Source organism: Pipistrellus kuhlii, unplaced genomic scaffold (genome assembly GCF_014108245.1).
Source record: "Pipistrellus kuhlii isolate mPipKuh1 unplaced genomic scaffold, mPipKuh1.p scaffold_m20_p_2, whole genome shotgun sequence".
Lineage (NCBI taxonomy): Eukaryota > Metazoa > Chordata > Mammalia > Chiroptera > Vespertilionidae > Pipistrellus > Pipistrellus kuhlii.
In genome coordinates, this window is record NW_023425515.1 from 154,975,110 (window position 1) to 155,001,840 (window position 26,731).

At 37.5% G+C, this 26,731-nt stretch overlaps 1 protein-coding gene across 34 annotated transcripts in view; it reads right to left on the reverse strand.

Moving 5' to 3' along the window:
* Positions 1–26,731, reverse strand: part of NFIA (nuclear factor I A) — a 371,362-nt gene that overhangs the window by 149,684 nt on the left and 194,947 nt on the right. For 30 of the 34 annotated variants that reach the window (XM_036444066.2, XM_036444065.2, XM_036444064.2 and 27 more), the window contains one exon: positions 25,296–25,361. The exons of 2 other annotated variants lie outside the window; for them this stretch is intronic. In XM_036444066.2, the coding sequence (XP_036299959.1) occupies positions 25,296–25,361 (66 nt within the window). Of the gene's footprint in view, positions 1–23,283; positions 23,313–25,295; positions 25,362–26,731 lie in introns of those variants that run through there. 2 more of the 34 variants (XM_045584542.1, XM_045584544.1) reach the window with 1 other exon arrangement.

Below are 26,731 nucleotides of genomic sequence, written 5' to 3' on the forward strand. Positions count from 1 at the left end.
TAGCAATTGTGATCATCAGAACAGGAAACAAAACAAGTTATTTCAATATCATTAGAACCAAATGAAAAGTAATGGTTTGAACTTTTAAAAACATTTGTAAAGTTTGGGGAATATCTGAGAGGATTGTAGACGTGGGATTAGCTAAAGATACTAAAGAAAAAGGCAGCATTTTGATGAATTAAGAACAAAGAAATTATAAACACATAATTTAATTACACTTCAAAAACAAAATACATATTGAATATAAAACACTTTGAAAACCTAGGTTTGTCTGTGGATGTTTTTTCCAAAATATTGCAATAAAATGTTTGGGAACATCTAATAAAACTAATACGCAGCTGGATTTTCCTGTGCCCAAACTAATTTGTGCTGATTACAAGATAGGTCACAAGGTCTGCATGCTTTATTTTTGATGCATTCATTATAATTGTTACTATGGACGAAGACTAAACACAAAAAAATAAAACATCCTGTTAAGGAATGATCTACCCAACACACACCACATGTTTTCTCTTCCATCATTAGTCTAAGGGGGATTTCCACAAAAAAACAAGATTCTTAGAAACTAAGCTTTCACCCGTCACTGCTGCACATTCCCACTTAGTCACTGTCCTGGGACCTCCAAGTTTCTCTGTGATGAAATAAATCTGAAGGAACATACTAAAAAATAACTGTGGCTAGGAATTAGGTATTTGGAAAACAGAATCCTCTTTCGTACTGTTATGCTGAACAATATAATATCAAGACACATGGTTCAACAATTTGTTGACATTACAACATTCCATATGGTTTCTACTATGAGCAAAGCCTTTTCTAGAGTTCCCATCCTGAGTATGTAGAACTAAGCGTGGACACAGGTACCAGCCCACCCCTCACTGCAATAAATGAACAAGGTCAAAGAGAAACTCCAAACACTGCAGTTGTCAAAACACGTACCTTCACACCTACCACTTTGTCTCATGTGCAAATAACACTTTTGGTCCTAAAATCAACAGTGATGTGTCCACATAATATTGTAAATGGGAAAGCTCTCTCTCAGAGAAGTGCTATGGATGAAACTCAAAGAAAATGTCAACAGCCATGACTGAGTTCTGCCAACAAGCACCTTAGGCAGTAGCCTTGGTGTGCTTGCTTTTGTAGATGATATGGCTATGCCAGGACCTACCCTTTCACTCCCCTTAAAAACGCCATGTTTTTTCCACTCAGAGACTCGTATGATTAATCACGCATATTTCTCTTTTTCCTTTTGTGTCAGGAAATTCAGAACCAAATTTTATATCAATGTTATTAACTATGTTGAATAATATGATAGAATCTTTGTTCAAATTTTCAAAATTTTCTCTGATATTCCCTTTCTATTTTAATTCTGATCTTCATGAAATTAAGGTTTAGGTATATACAAGTTACACACACACACACACACATACACATATATATAGGTAAGCTTAGTAATTAGAATGATTGCAATTTTTGTAGTATATATTAATGGGAAAGAACTATTACATTAAACAGAATAAAATTGATCATACTGATTTTTTTATTGTAGAGAATTATTTTAATGGTGCAACAAATCTTTATGAGCTATCTACCAAGATTAAGAAAGACCTTGTATCACACTTAATGGCATTTTTCTGTAACATTATTCTATATAATACAAATGAGAATTGAGAGTTCTGGTCTCTAATTTCTAAAAGGACTTACTACAAAAAATTTCTGACAGGTGTCAATTTTTAAAAATTCAAATGCTTATTATTCAGACTCCAGGGGATAGATCTGTTTGAGTGTCTTGTAATTATACTTAGAAGACTGCAAGATACCCTGTGAGATAATGCATAGGAAAATGCTTTACAAAACTCAAGGGTATAATACAAATGCTAGCTATTATTGCTATTGTTCATAGTATATAAAATATGACCATCAGAGATGAACTGTATTTTACTGCAATGCATGGTAATAACTGTGGAGATAGCCTTAACAAATAAGAAACTTTATAAAGTCCTCTTTAGTTCAGGAACACATTGGGAGGACTGGGCCTGCTCATAGATTTCCAGACATTTATTGGTGCTCCACAAAATAAGGACATACTCGAGAACACTCAGATATTTGAAAACTCTCTGATCTCATGATAATGGGACTCAGTATCTAATTTTAAAATACTCTTTGTATGAAACAGAAGTAAAAACCAGAGAGATGAGAAATATTCTTAGTGAAGTTATTTGCTTTTTTGTTCCTTTCTTTCGGGTTATTATGGTAAACATAACCAAAGTATTCACTAATAATCCAGGAAGCACAGAACTGAGATATTACCCAGCTTGTGTTCCAGATTCAAAGGAGGTTAAAAATACAGCATTGTAATACAAACACAGCTTATGAGGACAGCGTGTGCACCTACTGTTCTACCATTTAAACTTAGAGTAGCTGTACAAACAAGTCTATCATGAGGAAACAGGCTGGGTAATTTTCCATTTGGACTGTCTGAAATTTCACCAAGAGCTTCAGACTTGCAGAAGTCTGTGTTGCCAGACATTTGCTTCAAATACGTTATCTATAGTTCTCCCCATTAAGATTTCCCTTTAACGAGAATGCTTTCTTTTCAGTGAAATATTTTCTTTTACAGAGCTACAGATTAAATTAAAAAGAAAGATTAAAGAGGCAGTGACCCCTAAATTAAAACTTTTCTCCATAGCCTAAGGTAGACACAGAACAGGTTTCTAAACAACTTGTGTCTTTTCTAAGTTCAGAGAAGAGTTCAAAAGATTAACAAGGAAGGTGAAATATTAATCAATGAAAAGATCAAGATGCAAAACTGCTGTAAAGGCAGTAAATGCTGATAGTGGTTTGAGAGCTCTTTAGAGCCTTTGATAGAGGATAGGGATCTCTAAGAAGAAAAACTGCAGCACTTAGTACATATTTTCTTCAATTCTATAAATTCACTGGAACTCCCAGGAACAATTGTCAAGCAATGGAAAAGAACTATTATTACACAGTTATTTAGAAATGCATGAAAGTGCAATTTCAAAAGCTTCAGGTCTCACTTTTTTTCAAAATACCCAAATACAAGTGAGCAGTCTTTTGGAGTGATTTTTATTGTGATGGAAATAAACAGGATCTTATTTGCAAATAAACCAACCACTTTGAACAGAGCACCCCCCCCCCCCAGTGTATTATAAGTTATCAATAACTACAATACAGTCTAGTTCATTTAAGATGAGCAGTGAGGCATCAAATGTCATTTAAAATTAGTTGTTTCCATTTTTTGAGCACTCTGCATTACCTCATTTAAGACTCCTAACAGCCATTAAGTAGGTACTATTATCATCTCCAATCTGCAAAAAGTAAATCAAGACTCAGAGTGGAACAGTTCTTATCCAAGATCATAGCTAGTTAATGGCTAAGCTGAGCATGGCACCTGTTTTCTGGGTTCCTGATTCAATGGCACACTGAGCACCATGACTGGCTGAAGGATGGGGTGGGATTTGGCTTTAAATTCTGATGACATTGAGTCCACCAACATATGTCAAGTGATAGCAACTTTGATTTTCGTCACAAGGAGAGAAGGGAAGGTTAAGACATGAATGAAACCTTTGTAGATGCTATGCCTTCCTGTCACCCCTCATTTTACTTTGTGCAGGTCATCCCAACCGATTTGGCTGTTTTCCAAGCTCACCATAAACTTTCAGACCACACAGTGCCTTTGGTGGCTATTGTTAAGTCTGAATTGAAGCACCCCCTCTCCTCATTCTCAGAGCACTCTGTCTCACTAGTAGAGCACTGGGCATTTTTACCTTGTGTTATCAGCAGCATGTATCTCTATCACTTGCAGAAAATGGATGTTTTCTTTACATGAAACATTCTTATTTTCTTTTTTCAAATGAGCTTTGATATCTTGTCTTAAAGGACTGCACCCAAAACATCTTTGTGTCATCCGTGTATCTTAAATAGTGCCTTGAACACAGCAGGCATTCAATAAATGTTTCACATATAGTTAAAACAGAAAACTCAGATTTTACTACTAGAGCATTTGTATCAAAGAAAAAACTATTTCCAAAAGAACTAGGGAGTACTTTTGCTTATTCTTTTTTTTAAGAGGATTTTTCAGATAGCCTATCGCTATACTAAGAAGATAATGAGGCCGGAACTGGTTTGGCTCTGTGGATAGAGCATCGGCCTGTGGACTGGAAGGTCCTTGGTTCGATTCCTGTCTAGGGCATGTACCTTGGTTGCGGGTACATCCCCAGTAGGGTGTGTGCAGGAGGCAGCTGGTCAATGTTTCTCTCTCATAGATGCTTCTAGCTCTCTATCCTCTCCCTTCCTCTCTGTGAAAAATCAATAAAATATATTTTAAAAAAGAAAGAAAGAAAGAAAGGAGGTAATGAGGCTATTTTTCCATTTAGGAACCAGTGGTTTAAGTAAGCAAGCTATGGATCAGTGGGCTTGCAATGGTGGGGCTGATTGAAAGACAATCACACTCAGCATTGGTAAGGTTAATGGCATTGTTTCTTTGAGAGGAAATATCAAAGTGAGAGATAGGGAAGAAACCAATAAAAACATTTACACACACCTTTAATGATATGCAGAGGAGAACCCACTTATGAATACCAACTAAAGCAAATATCTTGAAAAAAGTGTGATTTTTACAGAAACCTTTTATCTACAGGCCCTACATGTATAGAGCAAACTTTTTAAATGGGTGGAAAAAAAAGAATTAGACTAGTAATTGTGCATCATTGTGGTTCATATAACTTTCACCAGACCAGTGAAATGAATGAACCAGTTAACCAAGGAGGCTTTTCTCCACCAATTTATGCTATGTGTCAGATTATTAGATAGGAACCTCCTTGGTAGGTACCACTGAACAGAAACATGGTCTTGGGGATGAATGAACTTTACTTGTTCTGCAGAATCTCCACATGGACATAGGCAAAGACTTTTCTGAAAGGGGGTTGGGGATAAAAGAATTGGGATCAACCAATGCATGAAAAAAATGCATGAAAAGGTAAGTGCATCACAGCCTTTCCAATATATACTGGATGTTTTCTTTACATGAAACATTCTTATTTTCTTTTTTCAAATGAGCTTTGATATCTTGTCTTAAAGACAAGATATCAAAGTTTTTGGTGGGTGGAGATTCTGAGTGGGTAGAAAACTCAAAAGCAGAGATAAAAGTTGAAATCAAAAGGTGCTCAAAAGTTCCTTCCAAAACCTTAAAGATAATTTGTCAGGGAATTTAAATTATATAGTTGACATCTTTCAGACCTGTGGCTTAAGAAAGAAGATACTAATATTTCCTTTTAAGACCACTAAAAGTACACATAAGAATTACTGGAAATAACTGCATCCCTATAGCACTCACCATCTAGTGAAATCTATCAACTTGCAAAAACAACAAACACACAGGATTAGAGCCTATTTTGTGTCTGAACTGATTATAAACAGAAAAAAGTTTTAAGTAGAAGCCAACTAAAAGTGGATCTAAATGTCATATAGTAAATATACTCGGTGCAAATAAGAAAAAATCTGGGGATTCAGGGAACTGAAGAATGAATAAACCTGATTCAATTTAAGTCAAACATTGACATACTCACATAGTCTAAATATTCCTGCTGGAACAACATTTTTAGAAATTGTGGATTTCATTTATTTATTTGTTTGGGCTATAATGTCTGAATTTTGAAAAATTATTTGTATAATGAAAAAATAAAAATTTGTAGACATTTCAAAACAAAAAATCAAGTATTTAAAAAATTATCTTTGAAAATTTTGAATTGCAGCTTAGTTCAGAATAGAGGGTGAAAGTGGTGCCATGGTAAACACAGAAAGAATGCCTTTCAGGATCCTTAGGATTCTGTAGGCATGGGGGTAAACTTGTGTGGTAAATGGTAAAACATGCTGCCCATAAGAATAGAGCACTCATCCCTCATGCAACAGCTCTATAACCATATTCACTTGAAAATGAGCACTGCTGAGTTGAAAGGAAAAAAAAGTGAGTGTTCCTCATTGGTTTCCTACCATTTTTTAGGGGCCAAGAGATGGAAATAAAGGGCTTCCTGATAGCCTGAAATTATTACAATGTTTATTTTATATATGGATTAATTGCCAATATAGATAGTATTCTCAGATACATTAGATCTTTATATTCTTACTATGTCTTAGGGAGTGAAGATCCATTTCATAGATGGGGAAGCTGAGGCACAGAGGTCAGTTATAGTTAGTAAGTGGGGAAGTCTGCGTCTGCATGTTTTAAAAGCATTTCACAGCCAGGTAAATGACAACGTCAAGGCTCTGTCCCACATGTCCCAACCTTCTCACACCCATGCACCTGTTAAAGCTCAAATTAGAGGACTACACTCACAAAAAAAGTTTCCTCCAATATGAAAACTATAAAACTCATCACTTTTTCAAATTTTACTCATGTTATTTACCCTATGAGATCACAAAAAAAAGAAGAGTGAGCAAGACAGACAATATTTCTCATATTTATGCTTTTTAGGAAGTATAGTTTAATGTACTTATTAAAATTACATGGGCTGGCCTTTCTTTTCAGACATATACTGCTTAAATGTTAACACAGACCCTGCTTCTATTTTATTCTTGTTTTCACTTGCTCTGTCCACCTCTCACAGCACAAAGGTCCTTTATGTCAGTCAGTTTTGCTATGTAAAGTGTGTTTATCTCCCACTTTGACTAGTGACACCCACCCAACTGTGCCTCCTATAAAATTTTCTGTCGGAGTGCTGCACTTAGAAAAGCTGAAGGCTGTGGGCAGATGAGGATGGAGGTGGTGGAGAAAGGGAAGACTATCTGATGTGGAACCACAAATCCTGCTAGTCCCAGTCATGTCCTGGGAAAACCTTTCCACCCTGGCTGACAGCTCACTTTGTGTGCCTTTCCACAAACCACCTTGCTGTGTCTGCAGCCTGCAGGCCTCCAGGTATCCCAGCACCCACCACAAGCTGCAAACTGTTCTCCTGGCCATCTAAGCCCTGGACACAGGAGATGCGCTGGGGGACAACACACTTCTAAGCAGAGGTCCACTGGACATGGACAATGTCATTTGCAACCTTGTCAACAGTGGACTTCTCTGGGGAGCTACTGCTGCATGCGCAGGACACCAGACGACAGGATATTGTGAGGCATAAGACAGCCATTCAGCTCCGCATTTACAACAGATATCAATTGGCACACACTGAGTGGGGGGCCTGTGCTGAGAAGGAAATGGTGAGTGAAAAAGGACAAACAGTCCTTGCCTTTGTGAAGTTTACAGTCCACGTTGTAAAAACATTGGCCATTGCAGACATTCAGCGAATCACACAAATCAATGAAATATTAAAACTGTAATAATTTGACTACAAATTCTAAACAAACAACTTTCAAATAAGTTGTAAAATTTGTTGGCCAGTTAAGAGAATTATCTCAATAGGCTTTCAAGAAACTTTTCTACTTCAGCTTAGTTTTGGAGAGAAGCAGTAAGACTAAGCAAAGCAGAGGAATAACAGTTGGAAGAATGCTGGACATAGGACTGGGTATCAGGTCCAGCACTGCCACTAATGCTCGTGTTCTTCGAGGCCCCGCACTCAGCTTCTCTGGGCATTAGCAGTCCTGAAGCTACTACCTACAATAGTCTGACATACAGCAAAGACTTAAATATAAAAATTGGTTGAAAGAGTAAATGTAACATGTGAAAATTTAGGGTGTTTCTGTTGTTCACAATAAACATTGAGAAGTTGAAATAAGCATTTGGTAACATAGAATCGTGTAGCATATTTAGACACCAAATGAAATTGTCCTAGGAAACAGTGTCCAAGTGGCTGATTGGCATGGCAAAAGGATGTGGAACTGGGATGGATTGTCACACTTATTCATTGCATCCCTTAGGCTCAGATTTTATCATGTAAACTTAACAAATGGACTTTCTCTGATTCCAACCCAGTATGGCTAGTATCTTGGCTAGCAAAGTCACCAGGCTAAGCCTTTTCTTTAATACTTACAGAATAAAGGGCAATTTCAGCTTCAGTTTTGAGCACATCAAATTTTCACAGCTTGGAAATGTCATTCACAGAGCAAGGACTTCTCACGTGCACTGAATTCTGCCTCTATTCCATAAATGCAAATATCCTTGACCAGAAACCTTGAGCACCATGTTCTAAAAATATTAGTGAGATTACATGAAGTTCTTTTAACTGTATTAGTTTCCATCCAACATCTACTAAATTGAATTAGAGTAAAGTAGGGAAGGCTTGGGTTCATAAGGTAGATGCCATCTCTCATTTATGGATGCTTTCTATCTGTCAGCCAGTCAGTCAGTAAGCTTCCTTCCAAGGAAAACATGTTGGATGATTGGCTGGCCAAGAATTAAACTTGAAAGGACTGCTGCATTAGAAACTGTTTAAGAAACACACTGCCTTAGCCAAACGTGGTGCGTTGAAGGTTCTTCTTGCTGAACCAGGACCTTGCATCTTCTCTCTCACACATACAGAAACTACAAATCTCATTTACTATTTTATCAAAAGTATCAGAATTCATTGATTAGGAAAATACACTGATGGTACATTTCTTATGAATAAAGGAGAGCCCCAAGAACATAAATTTGCAAAACTCAAGGAAAAAATAAATAGTGAAAACTCTTCTGCACCTAAAACTAAACCAGAATGAGAAGAGACTCAGAGAGAAAAGGGTGAGAGAGGAGAGGACAATGGTGACTTGGCACCAAGGCCTGAGCGTTTTTAAGAACAGAGTTCTTTAAAATCAATGTGAAGTAGTTTGTATACTCTGAGACTCCCTCCCCAATCCTGTAACCCTACAATTTCACCAAAGTCACCTAATTACATAATTTCTATGTGCACTTAATAGGGAAATACAGAGAAGTGGCTGAACCCAATATCTGGGACACAGGACATAGAAGAAAGCACTGTATGGCTCGGGAGGAGATCTATTAATTAAATTAGTTCAGCAGGTGCAGGAACCAAGAGCTAGAAGGAAACTGCAGAAATCCTGGTGTAGATTTTGGATTTCCTCAGAGTGTGAAGTAGGGGTTTTGAGCTAATTCTCAGGGGCATAGAGGCCCTAAGTAACATCTAAGAACATACACACACTTCAATAGTTAGATCAAATATCAAATGAAGCTCTTCTATGAACACCTATTATTCAACTATTGCCCTTTGCATAGTTTTTATTACTTGCACCTACTTCTATTATGTGCCCCCAAATGCTATCCAAATACCTACAGGAGATCATAGACATAGTTATGGTAAATATCTGTTTACATATCTGTCTTCCTTGATAGAAATATGCACCTGATGTGCACCAAGTCAACATCTTATTTATCTTTATATCTCCATTGTCTAGCACAAGGATTAGTACATATGTCAATAAATATATGTATTATTAAGAAAGGATAAGTTGTGAGGAAGAGGAATTATGTATAATCACATTATAGGTAGTTGTATTTTATATATAAATATTTATGTCTCATAGGTAATATACTTATATCATGTTATAGCATTATATTATTTTCCCCTTAAAATACTTTAAACTCTTCAAATGGTGGATACCAGGGGTTGAGGTTGTGGGGAAATGGGAGACATGTCATTTTAGGATGCAACTAGTCCTATATAATAAAGAACTAATATGCAAATGATCATCCTGCTCTCATGCCATAATGGCTCAGACACTCAGAGAGGGGAATGGGGACCAGCCAGGCACAAGTGAGCTCACAAAAGAGGAATGGGAACATGCCAGGCTGTGGCCCAGAAGAGGGACAAGCCACTGACACTGTGGTCCCGGGTGCCAGCGGCTGCACCTGTGGCCCCAGGAGAGGAACAAGCCACTTGCCCCACGGTCCCGGGCACCAGCAGCTGGGCTGGAGCCTGGGAGGGACAAGCTGCCCCACACTGTGGTCCTGGGAGCCAGCTGTTGCGCCTGCGCCTGCGACCTGGGAGAGGGACAAGCCACGTGACCCGTGGTTCCAGGCACCCGAGGGCTGCCATCCACAGTCCCCTGCTGCTGCAGCTCGCCAGAGGAAGAGAAGCCTAGGTCCTGGGTGCCTGCAACCAACCAGAGGAGGGAATCCTGGGTGCTGGATGCGGGGTGAGGCAGAGGTGATTTTTAGGGGTGATCAGGCCTTTAGGGGAGCAGCTAGGGGTAACCAGGCCAGTAGGGGAGCAGTTACAGGTGATCAGGCAAGTAGGCAGAGGTGTTTAGAGGTGATCAGGCAGGCAGAAGTGGTTAGAAGGAATCAGGCAGGCAGGCAGAGGGGTTGGGGCAATCAGGCAGGTAGGCAGGCGAGCAGTTAGGAGCCAGAGGTCCCGGATTACGAGAGGCAGTTGGACATTCCTTGAGAGGTCCCAGATTGGAGAAGGTACAGGCTGGGCTGAGGGACAATTCACCCCCATACACGAATTTCGTGCACAAATTTCGGCCTCTAGTATATAAATAAGTCCTGGAGATATATCACACATACACACGGTACAGTGATTATAAACGAAACTGTATCATAAACATTAAATGAGCTAGGAGACTAGATATTAATTGTTCCCAACACTAGAAGAAATTATAATTATGTGAGGATATGGAAGTGTTAACTAACACTACAAGGGCAATCGGCCTGCAATATAAATGTATCAAATCAATATATTATGCACCTCAAACTTATACAGTGTTATATGTCAAATATATCTCAATTTAACAAAAAGACTTCAAACGACTGAAGACAATGTCTATGAATTCACTTATTTAGTCATTCATTTATTCCAAAACATATATGTTGAGTGTAGACAGTATGTTTGGAATACAACACAAATAGCAGTTTCTTCCCTGAAGACGTGTATAGTCTAGAACAGTGTTAGTACTTGCTCTGCCACTCACTCCCTGTTGACCATGGAAATGTGCCTCCAACTCCTGAACATTGTTTTCCTCATCTTCTACCTCTTAGAATTATTATGTCAAATTAAGGTAACATATCCAAATGACTTAAAGCATCTAGTACATAGTACTATTCAACCAAGGTCAGTTTCCTTGCCCCTCCTATTGCTGCACAGAAACAATGCACAAAGAAAGAGATCTGAACCCACAGCTTAAATATTCTACATAACTCTGAATGATTAGGCTACCCAAACTTTGTTAAGATCTTGTGTTCTAAAACTATGCTTTCCTGGTCCATTTACGTAGAGAAGGGCTATCTTAGTCTCCCATTTTGAACTAGTTTCCCCCACTGACCCTCACTATCAAATCTGCTCAGAGAGAATTGAGTTCAACAATATTGCTTGAAAAAATGAAGGGATACATTATGGAGATGATGGGCAGTTTCTGGGCACAACCAGCCTTTACTGGCTTTTACTGGCACTTGCTTTTCCCTTTTCCCCTCTCCTTCCCTAAGAGAAAGTTAAAGGCTATTATTAATCACTGGTCTACAGCAGAGGCTTCTGTGTCTATTCACCAGCAAGGACATCTTGTAATATTTTCCTTGCATGGATCCTATTTCTCAAAGTATTTAATTTGCCATCTCTATTACGTAATGAATATCTAATCTCTCCTGCACCTTTTATTAAGTGAATCCATACTATAACTGCCATACAGAGTCTCTCTCTACAAGTGTAAGATAACCAGTGAGTTCACAAATACAGACTGGAAGGCAAGTTGTTAGCTTGTATCTCTCTGTTTAGTAAAAAATTCATAATTTCTTTTAGTTTTCATTTGGCCCCTTCGAGGACTACTAGTTGGCAACCAGGGAATGAGAGTGTGTGTTAACATGTGCTAAGTTTTACTTATATGAGGTTCATAACATCAATTTGCAAATCCACTATGATTTAAGGAACATGCATGCTCTGGGCACTGCTACTTTGAGAACTGGCTGATGCTCTGAAAACAAGGTGCCTCATTGACCCCTTTCTACCATTAAGGCTGCAAGAATGCATTAAATTGAAAAGCTTTCAGTTTGAACAGCATTTGCAGTTTTAAAAGATAAACCTCTCTGTGGAGTTAACATGATCTGTGAATGTGGGACCTGCTCGGAATCAGATATCCTAATGAACTTTGTCTTGCTCACTTGAAATGGAGAATTAACAGATTCTTCTAAATAATTCAGAAATCTAAAATCAAAGGGATGAGGTGCAAATTTCTATTACACTGCACAAAAAATAGGGAGTCAAAGTAAACATTTTATGTTTTCAATAAAACTACATTCCTATATATTTTCCAATGGAAATACTTTCAAATTTATTGGTTATCATAATTATTTTATACTGTCCAACAAACATAATGGCACCTGGTATAAATACCTTGTATCTAATCTCATTTTATTCTCTCCACCTTCTGTAGAAAAATCAAATGAAAATGTCATCCATTGTTAAAAAGTATCCATTGTAGAGCCCTATACTCACAATATTTGAGACTACAGAAATACTGTTCATAAGAAAAATAAGAATGTATTATATTTTTGTCATAAGAAGGTAATTTTTTCCAAAAGATTTAAAACGAGAAAAATAAATGTTCTTCATTGCCCTCTAGCATATGGTTCCTGTCCATGTGCAATGGGATGGATAAAAAATGTGAGCGATAATTTATTTACTATTTAATATGTGTTGTTACAAGTTCTGGACACACATCCACACACATTCATATATTCATACATATAACTCACATGGAAATGGTCCTGTTAGTTCTGAAGACAAAATTAAGCCTGTGGGTACCTGAACAAGGCTGACACAAGTACCTGGGCAGATGCAATAAAGAATAAAGGAAGAGAAAGATCCCAGATGAAAAAACATGAGGAAGGAAAAGGGACTAACATTATTTAAGCTCAATACAAAACAGCAACAGAAATACATTTCCTGGAAAGGTGATGACATCCCACCTTATAAATAAGGAAACACAAGTCCAAGAGTTTAAATTACTTGTCCAAATTTACATAATCAGTAAATTACAGAACCAGAGTTTGACTACTGTTCCTACCATAATACAATGTAATGAGTTAAAACATTTATATAGATTCTGGAGGTTAAGTATGAATACTCATTCTGCCTTTTTTGAGTACTTTACCTTCTTGATGGTAGACAAGCTATTTAAATTCTTTGTCTCAGTTTCCTCATCTGTAAAACGGTCACACTAATAGTTGTATTAGGATTAAATAACATCATAAATATAAGACTCTTAGCACAGCACTTTGCTGGGTGGCCATAAAAATGAGTCACTCAGAGTACTTGCTATAGGAGCATAACTGCCTGACAATCCCAACTGTCACCTTTCTGATTCTGCCATCACATTTGTTCCAAGTTCACATTTCTTACAGTTTCCCAGCCAATGACTAAGATGGAATATACTAATGCAGATCCATTCCTATGGGATCATAAACATTTATAAGTGGTGACTTTGGCTCAAAGAGCTTCCATTGGCCTGTCTGAAACTTTCTTAGAAGCTTACTGATGTTAAGGATTCTTCTACCCAAACCTCCTTTATTCCCCTTCCCCCTTCACACATATTTGATTAGTACAGACAGTTCTGATTCATGATGGTTCAACTTAATCAGTTTTTGAACTCATGATGAGGCAAAAGCAACAAACATACTGAAGAAACCATACTCCAAATTCTGAATTTTAATCTGGTCCTGGACTATCAATATGTGGGATGGTACTCTCAGGATGCTGGGCAGCAGCTCCTAGCCAGCTGCATGATCACCAGAGTAAACAACTGATACTCTACACTGTAATCACCAAGTAGATGATTCATGGTAATGATTTCGCCCAACAGTAGGCTAATGTGAGTATTCTGAAAACATTTAAGGTAGGCTAGGCTAAGCTATCATGTTCAGTAGGTTAGGTTTCTTAAATACATTTTCAACTTAATATATTTCCAACTTACAATGGTTTGATTGGGACATAACCCCACTGTAAGCCGAGAGGCATCTGTCTTGAGGTCTGAAGCCTCTCCTAGCCTACTTTTGCTCCCTCCCTATAGTTCATAGGTTTTACCCTAATAGATCCCCATACACCTAATCACATCAGCACATATTCTTCTTGTAGGACCCAAACTAACATACCAGCATACAAAAAGTCCACAATGAAAGTGAGCTATTATCCTGATTATCACTAACATCATTTTTTGGTCAGTGTTTGGTTCTGAAGCCCAAAAGAATTTAATCCTACTTTCCCAGACTGCTTTCCTTGAATCTTTTTTAAAGTATCAGAGTTTGAAGACCACACCTTGTTTTTGTAACAGATTCAGACAAGTTTTGTAATACCTAGCAAAATAGTCCTCAATTACAAATGAAAACATATATTCAGTTTCCCATACAGCTCATAACTATGGCACCTTCTATATTCAAGTCTATCTGAAATGTTTTTTCTCTACTTCAACTTTGTGGAATTTTCCAGGCCTTTATTATTTGATTGATTTTCTACTTTCATCATCTTTCATGAGGCAAGCAGTCTGCCAATAACTGGATCTTGTGACAAGGTATGGTTCCTTTGCATTTGCTTTGAAGAAGTGACTCACCTATTGTCCCAATGGCTTATTCAATTAATGTCTCACTAATTAAATTTATACACTTACTTGCATAGGTTGAGTGGCTCTCAACAACTGTATTGTACCTATTGACTGTACCTTACAAGCGGCTCATTGTTCTAAGGTAACTACTGGGTTAGGTACCAGCAGGAATGGAATTTAAGCAGTCCACTCATTTGAACTTTGTGGTACTCTTCCTAGGTTTCATTTTCAGTGGGTTAAATTCCAGTGGTTTGACCCTTTGTGATCAGTGGAATCATCACAGACTAATCAAAACTTTTCATATGCTGCTGTTACTCTTGCCCACATAACCTCCATGGGAGTGTGTGGAGAATCAGGACGGACCACCAGATAAAAATACAGGAATTGGTTTAGATAAACAAGAAATACTTTCTTTGTTTAACTAGCTCCCATGAAACACTATAAAAATGATTCATTGTTTATCTGAAATAAATTTAACTTGGTGCCTTATATTTTTTATTTGCTAAGTCTGGCAACATGATGGAGAAAAATCAAGCTTCACAGTAAATGTAAAGGGGGCTTCCAATCAAAATGGTGATGTGAGATCAGGGTTCAGTTGAAACCCGACAGATTTAGACTTCCATTAAATGAAAACAAATTGCTTGTAAGAGTAGATATGAAGTCAAATATCTAATGCAAGTGACTCTGCTTCTAGTATACATGCATAAGGGGAAACGTTTGGGGATACTAAAAGAGTTGCCAGGGCAGACGAGCTTCATTTCTTGACAGTGTTTATGAATTAGGTCTTTTCACTTTGCTCACCACTGAACATTAAGAATCTAACACATTGTAGGGGCCCAGGACATATCTACTCCATTAAGAAATGAATGGGTTTGGTATGAGCATTCATTTCTCTGTAGAGCACATCATGGTTATCAAGAGATTTGCCAAGTCCTTCTTGGCCTACAAGGTCCAGCAGATTTTGGTTTCCTGATCACCCATCTTCAATTGACCTCTCCTTCATTTATGTCCCTTAATCCACACTGTCCCCCTTACTGTTCCTCTTAATATGTCTCAAGGCCTTTCCATTTACTGTTCCCTCCTCCTAGCATAAAAGCCCTTAAGAGTTGCAGTTCTCTTCTTCATCTTCTCAGGTCTTAGCTCAAATGTCAACATACTAGAAAGGCCTTCCCTGACCACTCTATGTAAAATAGCATCCACATCCTCCTGTTTATCCCCTTATCTTGAGTTATTTAATACCATTTGGTTTCTGACACATTTTTAGTTCATTATCTTCTCCCACCAGAAGGCAAGTGCCATAAGAAGAGAGATTTTGTCTGTTTTGTTCAGTGCAGTGCCTGGTTCTTAAAATACACTAAATATTTGTTGAATGAATGAATAAATGAATGAATAAATGAAGCAAGCTTTTTCCCCCTATGATGTCCTCAAGAACAGGATGTCTGATCCATCTTTGTATTCCTTCAATGCATTTAGCACATAGTCCAAATGTACTCAGCAGGTTCTTAATAACTAACTGTTGAATTACTTGTGAGAAAACTGAGGTACAAATCTTTAAGTGACTTGGACAACTGATTTCCCCTTAATAAATGCTTAGTGTCAGGCTTGTAATAGCAACTGCCCTTTGCTAATGTAACCTGCTTAGAAGCTGTGATTTGACTTCTCCTTGTTCATCTCGAGTGTTTACAAATGCTGCTTGTTGAGAAGCTCTCTGGTTGCAAAATACATACAGTGATCTAACAAAACACTAACTTTCCTCCATGGAGAGACTGTTGGAAGCCTATTTCTATTTTGCTGGACCTCTCCACAACATCCTTTACACATCACCATATGATGCCTGCGGATAAGGCATATGAGACTCCTTGTTCCCTTTGGCTTAAAATCAACCAGTAAATAAATGAACAAATGATATGGGGCAGAGTAATCTGCATTAAATACTACCCCCACCTCTATTTTGAGATATCCCAATGGATTTTTTGAAAAACAAGCTAATGCCAAGGGAACAAGTTGCCTGAAGCAGAGTAAAACCCAAAGAAGAGAAGAAAACAAGGGAAAAAATGAGGAAGCTGTAGGAAGATGCTAAAAAACCTTGTGGCCACATGAATTTTGTCTAGCAGACAACTAATCAATCTGGATTAGTGACTCCAAATCCCCAAATAAATTATTTATATTACATCCAGTTTTCTAATATTATCTGCAAATGGATAATTCCTCCCAAAAATAATACACAGACTTTAAAATGACAAATTCACACTCAAGTGTCATATCAGACCCTATTATTTGTGGCAAGGAAAGCTCATACACTATTCCTAGCCTGCCTAATAGCTCACCATATTAATTATTTATTTTATTTTTTAATTTAAATTCTTTGTTTGAAGTATTACGTAAGTCTCCCTTTTCTCCGATTGACCTCTCCCTGACTGCCCCCACCCCCCAGCACATGCCCTCACCTCCCTACACCCCACCCCTCCACCTTCGCCGCTCTCCCCATTTGTGTCTGTTGGTTATGCTCATATGCATGCATACAAGTCCTTTGCTTGATCTCTTACCCCCTCACTCCCCACCTTACCTCATAGGTTGAACAGTCTGTTTGATGCTTCTATAACTCTGGTTCTATTTTTTTTTCATCAGTTTATGTTATTCATTATATTCCACAATGGGTAAGACCATGTGACATTTTATCTTTCTCTAACTGGCTTATTTCATTTAGCATAATGCTCTCCAGTTCCATCCATGATGATGCAAATCAAAACAACAATGAGGTACCATCTCATGCTGTCAGAATGGCTATTATCAACAAGCGACAAGTGTTGGAGATGCAGAGAAAAAGGAACCCTCTTGCACTGCTGGTGGGAATGCAGACTGGTGCAGCTACTGTGGAAAACAGTATGACATTTCCTAAAAAAAATTAAAAATGGAACTGCCACTTGACACAGTAATCCCACTTCTAGGAATATATCCTAAGAAAACAGAAACACCAATCAGAAAGGATATATGTACTCCTATGTTCATAGCAGTACAATTTACAATAGCTAAGATTTGGAAACAGCCTAAGTGCCCATCAGCAGATGAGTGGATTAGAAAACTGTGGTACATCTATACAATGGAATACTATGCTATGGTTAAAAAAAAAAAAAAAAAAAAAAAAAAAAAAAAAGGAATTCTTGCCATGCTGATTTTTAATTGAAGGAGAGGGCTGTGAAAGTGACCACTGGAATACATGGGAGTCCTTCTAAGGATGTCTCTGTCAAATGTTCCCATCAGAGTTAGTGCAGACTTAGATCACAGGACAAGCAGAGTCATAGCAGTCCCACACCAGGTACACCTTCTACCGTACTATAATTTGTGACAGCTCCTCATCTCATCTCTTTCAAAGCCCAATTCAAATACTACATGAATTGTATTATTTTGTATTTTTAGAATAGAGATCTATGGATAAATCTGCAGTCCCAAATAAATTATAAGTAAACACATAAAAATGCTTTTCTATTTGCAATGTTACATCCAATGAACACTCAAATGGCTATCGCTCCTGGGATAAGAGTCATGGGTACAAATAAATTTTAGGACCAGAAAGAAACTCCTTTTTTCTTCTTTCCTCTATAACTATTTGTGTGTGAGGGGTTAGAGGTGTGGGTGTGGATGTGTGGTTTTTATGGGGGTGAGGCTGGAGGAGGGCAGATGCTAGGGAGGATATCTGAAATAGACCACCCAGCCAGTCCATTTCAGAATTTTGAAATCAGGGGAACAGAATCTAAAGCATTCCCAACTTTGGCTACTAGCCAACCACTTAAAGTCTATTCAGCTAGTTATCCTCTGTAAGTAGATAATAAAATATCCATAATGTGTGAGGTAAAACTACTTTAAAATGACTATGAACTGCCTCCCTATTTTTTAGTTGAAAAGGCTCCTTACCTACACTGGGTTCTGTGCAAGCTCGGCACACTCTGCTCTGCGGGATGCAAGTGGGGGAAGCCCCCAGCCTCACCTGGTACCTCATTTTTCATAAGCAAGATCTAAGAATTTCCTTTGTCTTGGAGGCATTCTTAAAGAGCCTCTCCAAACAACGGATCACATCTGCTAACAATATTTAAGAAAGCACAATTCACCTGGTCTAGACTGACGTATTAGATAAAACCAAACTCTAGTTTCCTCGTTTCTTAAGGAAGAGAGCCTAGCTTCATTACTTTGCTAAAAATTCATCAGTCAAAATACAGGTCTGGAAACCAGAAAGCATTCAGATTTTAATGTCTCCTTGAGTTGGGACCTTCATATTTTACAATATTGATCCTTACTGTTATAGCTGCTATTTTGGTGGTCACGCTACTGTGTCTATCCCTGCAGGGATTTTTGAAAGAACACTGCAGAGAGTAACTGTTGCTAGGTAATTATAAAAGAAAGTCATGCAAATCATGAAATATTGATAAATTGTATTTACAAGTCAATGGTGCAAGAATGCTCCTACTTTCTCAATAAGATGCAACTATAAGGCTGCATTGCCTGCAAAGTTCCTAAAAATGATCAACTAAAAGGGCACATTAATCAAAACAGTTCCTATAACAAGCAGTCCACCCAGTAGTAAGAGATAATTCTTAAGAGTTTGAAATTATGAATTTTATCTTGCCTTTCCACTATCCTAATAAAATATTAATATGAAAATTAACCATCACTCTGCTACCAAAAAACCATGCCCGCCAGCCAATCAGGAGCAAGTATGCAAATTAACTCAGCCAAGATGGCTGTGGCCACAGAGCAAGCAAGAAGCTTGAGTTTCCCCAGCAATGGAGAAAGCCAAGCTTTCTGCACACCTTGGTGTGCCCAGGCCTCCACTCAAAGCTACAACGTTTCCATTATAGAAGATAAAGAAATCCCAACAAAAATGGCAGCAGCCATGCAGCTGGAGAGAGCAGGAAGTTTGGGTTGCCCCCGGTGATAGAGGAAGCCAAGCTCCCACAGCCCTGGCCTGCCTTGGCCTCTACTACAAAGTTTCAATTCTAGAAGATAAATAAATCTCAACAAAAATGGCTGTGGCCATGGAGCAAGCAGGAGGCTTGGCTCCGCTCAAGGCTACAAAGTTTCAATTATAGATGATAAATAAGTCCCAGTTACCAGGGCCTCCAGGGGGTCGCCAGGGGTGGGAGGGATGGGGGGTAGGGGGCATGACTGACCTGCAAACCACCACAGGCCCCTTGTCCAGGCCATCCCATGCCTCAGGGGAACCCCCACCCTAATCTGGGACACCCAGATTTGAGGAGGTAGTGAAAAAAAGTTAAAGTGAAAGAAGGCCTGCAATTTTTAAAGAGAATATTTTCATATAAAAGAATGTTTATCCAAAAGAGAAACAGACATTCATAGTGCTTTTATCTCACCCCCAAATTACAAAGTGAATCCTACATATAAATTTTAAATCAGAAAGTCAGTAGCCTGGAAGTTATTTCATAAATATTTAAATACTCAAAATACAGAAATGAGTCAAATGATAACTAAGGAGATACTAACAACTGTGATTAAAGAACAGTCCTTGTTTAATTAGCAACATTTAGCTATGATACCTATTTTAATAATGTAAGAAAGGAATGACACAAATGAAGATGGTAAACATAAAATCTAGATTCAACTAATTCTCCAGGGTGATTTTCAAATTGTCAGGTAGAGCTGGAAATTTTCAAAATCTGGGGCAAGCATCATGATTAATGGCCTTACACTGATTGCAAATGGTTTATGCCACTAACATATGTGCAACTACCCATTAAATGAGGAAACCTAAAAAACAATAACCTAAATACCAAATCCGATTTCCTGTTATAAATATCATATTTTAAAAACCATTTAGATTGTGTTATTAGTAGTAAGATGTCCAGGTGATGAGAGTTAGTAAATAGAAAAAAGAAAAACAAAACAAAACAAAACAAAACCCCATGTGAACTCAACTTTTCTTTCTCTGGCAAGGTTTTTTCTTTATTTTTTTAATTTATTTGTTTATTTTTGGTTAAGGCTGCTTTCACAGTGAGTCCCAGTGGGAAACATGCTTTTGGAGTGTCAATGTTGGAATATGCTATTCCCTCGGACATTGATTCAGTGTTGCCCTGCAGAAGCGTGCCTTGAATTAAGTAGGGGCTATCGCATGAGCTGTTCCTTCATTAATGACTGACCTGATGCACCACAGATTGCAAGCTTTGAAGGACTTTCACGGGCCCTGCAAATATCCAGCACAGACTTCAAATGTTCTGTCTCATAAATACTTTTAACAGTAACCAAAGCACATCATGAGAATTCTCCAAGGTGTTTTGAGTAGGTGTTGCAAGTTGAAGTCTAACAAAACTTAAAACCTTCAGGAGTTCTTGAAAAGCCAGAAAGGGAGTTTTAGCAATAAGCAAAAGGATTAAATAAATGATACCAGTCAGAGCTGAGAACTTTGTCAGGATTACATTCCCTATGGTAATGTTGCATAAAATAACATGATGGTATTTCATATACAAGCAACCTCTGAATAACTTGGAGGTTAGGGATGCCAACTCCATGTGCAGTCAAAATTCCTCATATAACTTTTAATTCCCCCAAAACTTAGATGCCCCTCAGTATCAGAGGGGGATTGGTTTCAGGATCTCTGTGGATACCAAAATCCACAGATGCTCACAACCCCAATATAAAATGGCATAGAGCCGTGGTCGGCAAACTGCAGCTCGCAAGCCACATGTGGCTCTTTGGCCCCTTGAGTGTGGCTCTTCCACAAACTACCACAGCCTGGGCAAGTCTATTTTGAAGAAGTGGTATTTGTAGAAGTTTAAGTCTAAAAAATTTGGCTCTCTAAAGAAATTTCAATCGTTGTACTGTTGATATTTGGCTCTGTTGACTAATGAGCCTTGCTTACAGGCAGCCCTACATACCTGCACACTATCAACCACTGATCAAAAACAATATAGGTACTTATTGGTGGAAAAATCCACACATAAGTGGGCTCACGCAGTTCCAACCTATATTGCTCAAGGTCAACTGCATTTGATCACACCTGCTCATTGGGGTGGGGTAGAAGCTGAGGCACAACTCGATATACTAAGTCCTTTATTACCTAGTCCCTAACCTTGGCTCCCTAGCACCGTTAAATCATTTCTGTCTATCTATGCCCATGTGTCTGCATACATCTTTCCCCCACACCCAAATTAGATTTTCATCTTCTCCAGGATTTTATTGGTATTTCCCCCCCTTTAAAGCCTCTTATAAATCAAAGTGAGCACAGACTCAAAAAATATTTTGAGATAATGACATATTCCTCTATTAATTAACTTCATTCATTAAGTAAATAAGTATCAGGTACCTACTAAGTTCAAGGCAAGAGCTATGTTTTATGCAAGATGTTTTGAAAAGGAATTTATCATGAATCCTACCCTTAATCAGCTTGTAGTTTTTAATGAGCCACATTCTATTTGCATTAAGCTGAGCAAAGCCTTGGCTAAAATTGAAGACATCTATTGATAGGAGGAACCCCTTTTTTTCAGAACCACCTTTTCTTGAGTGCTAATTCTGAAGTTTCTATCAACTCTGAATTGCCATGGTAGATCTCAACTCCTGGGAGGTGAAGACAGAACAGAATGTGAGGACTAGAACTGACCAGTGAAATAGATATGGCACTGTGAGGATTATGGACAGACTTAAGGAGATTTATGGCTGACATTTCAGAACAGAGTATCTACTAGTACAGAAGTTGTCTCTAAGTCTTGGTTTAATTCTCACACTATCCTCCTTTCAATCTCAGGCTCCCAGCTTTTGACCTCTCAAGTATGTGTATTCATTACACATACGACAAGCTTTAAGTGGATAGTAGCAATGGTTACCTTTGAGTCTTTACTATGAACCAGGCATTATGCTGTTTCATATGTATATTCTCATTTTAATACTCATGAAGTAGGCTCTTTTAGTATTCCTGTTTTACTAATATAAGAAAACTTAGATTGAGGTCATAGCTTATTCAAAGTCATCCAGGCATTATTTCCTTTGAACTCAGGTCTGTTTGACTCTGCAGGTAGAGTTTCAATTATTAGACCAATTTGGAATTTTGGAGATTCTGATATTTTTATCTTTGGGCTTCAGATAATTCCTTAAAATTCCCATCTAATACTCTAATTGGACAAAGATTTGTTTTCTTTTACAGTTGAGTCTTAAGGGAGTACAAAAAAAGAAAGCAAAAATTCCAGAGAAAGAAAAAAACAGACTAGTTGGACAGGGAAGAAACAGCTGCATCCACTTTAGGTAAAGTTACATAGCCTAGTTTATGGTTTTGGATGAAACAGCATGTTACCATTTGTCTATTCATTCTCCGTGGTTTACTAGGAAAATACCATTCGTTTCCCATTACCTTTCTCCTCAAGAGCTAGGATAAAAGAAGATTATTTCCCCTTGCTTCTATACATAAAGAAGGAGTAATGAGTTCCCACTTTATTTGAAGACCAGAGTCTGTCACTTCTTCATCCACCAGGATTCCAAAAATTCTTAGTTTTGTTGACATATTTATGACAGTCCTCTCTTTAAAAACAAAAATGAAATAAACAAACAAAAACTTTTCATGAGCTCATATTCTATAGCCTGAGGTTATGGAAAATGAAAGAACTCTGGATCAAAGCAGTCCCAGGAAGTTATCTAATGCATATAAATACCTAGTCCTGAAATCTTCAAATTATTTTCCTTTGGGGATTATGTCTTTAGGGAAGAGATAAAATCATTCTCCTCCAATAACTTCATCTGAAATTGACAAAAGACAGATAAAGGAAACTGAATAGGTTGATGTTTCCCTGGTCTCAGCCTCAGTTAGAGTTGTCTCAAAGGAACTTATATTTCTTTTTCTTGAAATAAATAGAAATTGGAAACATGGGAATTTATAACTTCCTCTCCGAGATATTAATACTTTCTTTCTTTGAACTCATATAGTCTCCCAGAATGGTACTGTGAATCCTTGTGGTAGCACCAAGTAATCTGGGGTTAAAAGTGAACTTGGCTAGTATCGCTGTGCCTTTGGCCGAAAAATCCAGGCTCAGTCCTGGTTGCTTTTTGGAATGGGAAGCGCACAATATCGGTATTGCAGGCAGATCCAGAAAAGCATGCCAGGCCTCTCATGCTCTCAATTTATATTTGCATGTGAACAGCTTGTCGGCCATTTCATGAAGACAGATGAATCACAGGCCTGCAGGAGGGGCCGTCCAACCTCAGTAAGTGAACCTACAGCACATAACATTTTAAAAATTAAAGTAAAAAATTATTTCTGTACACAACTTCAGGCAGATTATAGATAAATATATGGGGGAAATTTTTAAGACATCACTAATAAGTCAAGTAGGATATAAAGAATGAAACTAATCTATAAATCACTTATAAATATTAACAAAAAATAAGATGCAGTTGTTTTTGCCTCTATAAATAAGCCTTCAGCAGTCTCTCTCTGTTTAATGCCTGCTTTGAAAAGACAACTTTGACAGAAAATGCCACCAATATAACAGGAAAAGAAGAGGAATCACTAGACAGTCCATATGTAATATTAGAGCCCAGAAATGTTACAAAGAATTTCCCATGGTTGGGAAATTAAACAAACCCTGAAAAATTAGCAATAGGATATCTAATGTGGTAAGCTCAATTTTCCCTCCTACAATAATCCAGTTTACCTATCTATTCCAACAGATCAGATGGAAATCCAAATTGGAAACATGTATAGAACAACAAAAGGAAGAGAGACTCAAGAAATGAGCTCATTTTGCAAAGATGAAAAAAAATTGTTGGATTATACTGACTAGAAAATAATATGCATTATACTAAACAACAGCCAACAATTTTTAAAGTAAAAACTATATGAATATGTACATATGATCTTACTTAATTCTTCAACAGGTAGGTAATATTGTTACCATACTGTTTTAACGAAGAAGAAATCTGTATCCTGAGAGTTAAATAACCTATTCAGTATTACAAAGGTAAGGGACAGAAGAGGCAGACCTTTAATGTAGGTCTGACACCTCAACCTGGGTTTTTAACCACAAAACTATATTCCCCTCACAGGCCCTTTAAGGTAAAGTACTCCCATTAGAGCCTTCAGTTCAATGACCAAGGCGAGCATTTTGGAACTCTATGAGATGATATCTGTGAAAGTACATAGTATAATGTTTATCATATGATAAATACTTCTGGTTCACTTATTGATTTTTATTGAAACTGATGATTTTATTCAATTAAAAATTCAAACCTTTTATAATATTTTCTGAACTTGGAGTACATACCTCAAACTCTGTATTTTAATGGACACTATTGTATTTGTATTCAAAGGATTTATTCAAATTTCTGTACCAGAGAGTTTACATAGTTATGCAACTGAGGAATTTAATACTCTCATGTACCCTTATTGTTTTATTTTAGACGATTTAAAGCGAAAACACTACAAAGACAGAGATCAGTTTCTTAAAGCCATGAGCAAAGTGTTGAACTCTTAAAAGGCCTCAAAAATACTTGTCTTAAATTAATAATGAAGAATCTCAGGTCATATGCTACTTTTAAAGGATGGAAAATGAAATGAAACAATCATGATTCCTCACTTATGCTGTAAAAGATTCTAATTTGGTAAGTCAACTCCACCTCTCTAGTCATCAACTTCCTTGGGAATTAAGGTTCCACGTGCACCCAATACTGTGTGAGGATGGAGGTGGTGGGTGGCTGCAAGAGTGGTCCAGAGTACTCCTTGAGTCTTTCCATTGTTCCTACTGTGGGCCACCCATAGGGCAGACTCCGAAATCCTTGTACTTGATTAGCTGCTGGCTACTGGAGACTCTCAAAGCTAAACTTACCATTTTCTGGCTGGTCCTTAATGTCAGCATCACTTGGCTGGCTGGGACTTTCAGATTGACTTGAATCTGAAAAACATAAAAATACAGCCAACAATTATAGGGTCTGTGAGGGAAAGTGGATCAGAGGTGTCAGACTTTCTCAAAAGGTTTAGCATATAAACCGGAGTGAGAATGTTACAGAAATAACATGATGAACAAAAAATAAAAAATAAGAAAAGAAAGGGAAGTGGGGAGCAGCAACAGCAGCCTGTACTCTTAGAGAGGACCTCAGTTTTATTTACACCTCCAGTGCGTTTGCTTTTGCCAGATCATAACTTTAAACTCTTCAGAAAGACCATTCTCTTACAGACAGACCCTTTTCAAACTGCTCTTCTCTATTATTTATACACTAGAGTCTGATAAAGACTTCATCCTTCATTACACACATCTGAAGCTTGATTCAGAACATAATAAAGTGTCAAAACATGTTTTGAAGCTGGTATATAAAAGCAGCCCAAATAACAGTAACAAGTTCTGTTGATATTTAGCTCTGTATTACAGCAACAGACTATGCAGACTAACACCATTAAATACCAGCATCCTAATATTCTAGCACATTTCCTTGAACTAACAGGATAAATCAGCAGCTTTTTTTAAGGTACATTTCCCACACTTTAGGAGTATTATTTTTCTCTTGTACTGATACATTTGGGCAATCCTAACAGGGCTTGTTAGCAAAGACAGGTTCTAGTACAACTTTATCGAATTCCATCAAAACACACACACACACACACACACACACACACACACACACACAATCATTTCAACCTAAAAAAATTAATTCAAGTAATTTAATTTATAAATGGGAACATGTAAAATAAAATGATTTTTAAATGAGATTAAAGTTAAGTTAGATCAAAATAATTTTACAGAATTGAAATAACCAGCTAGGTGGAAAAAAATGGGCAAAAAATGTCAAGGGGAAAGTTTTTTGTAAAACATTTTTTTGAGACTTAAAATGGTATAAAACATTATCTAAAGATAAAAATTTTTTTTTCTAAAAAAAATATATTATCTGTGAAAAGCCTGAATCCAAACTTTACCTTGACTTTATAGGATTAGACTTAACTGTCTGAAATTTGACCACATTTCAGCAAGAAGTTCAATGCAAGATGCAAAGATCATGACCCATAACTGAATAAATTGGAAATATTGCCTCTATTTCAACAGGGTTAGGGCAGTACCATTCTCTTTCTTGGAGAGAGTGTAAAAAGAAGTATCAGGACTAGTGACCCTGGGTTGAGAACTGCTAATTTATAACTTAGGAAGTCTTCCTGCTTTTAAGCAAATGAAGATTTTAATTATAGGGACATACTATAAATAAAATGTCTATTTAAAAATTTTCAGATGATCTTAACCTGGTGATCATAGCAAAAATTCTACATTGATTCAATGGT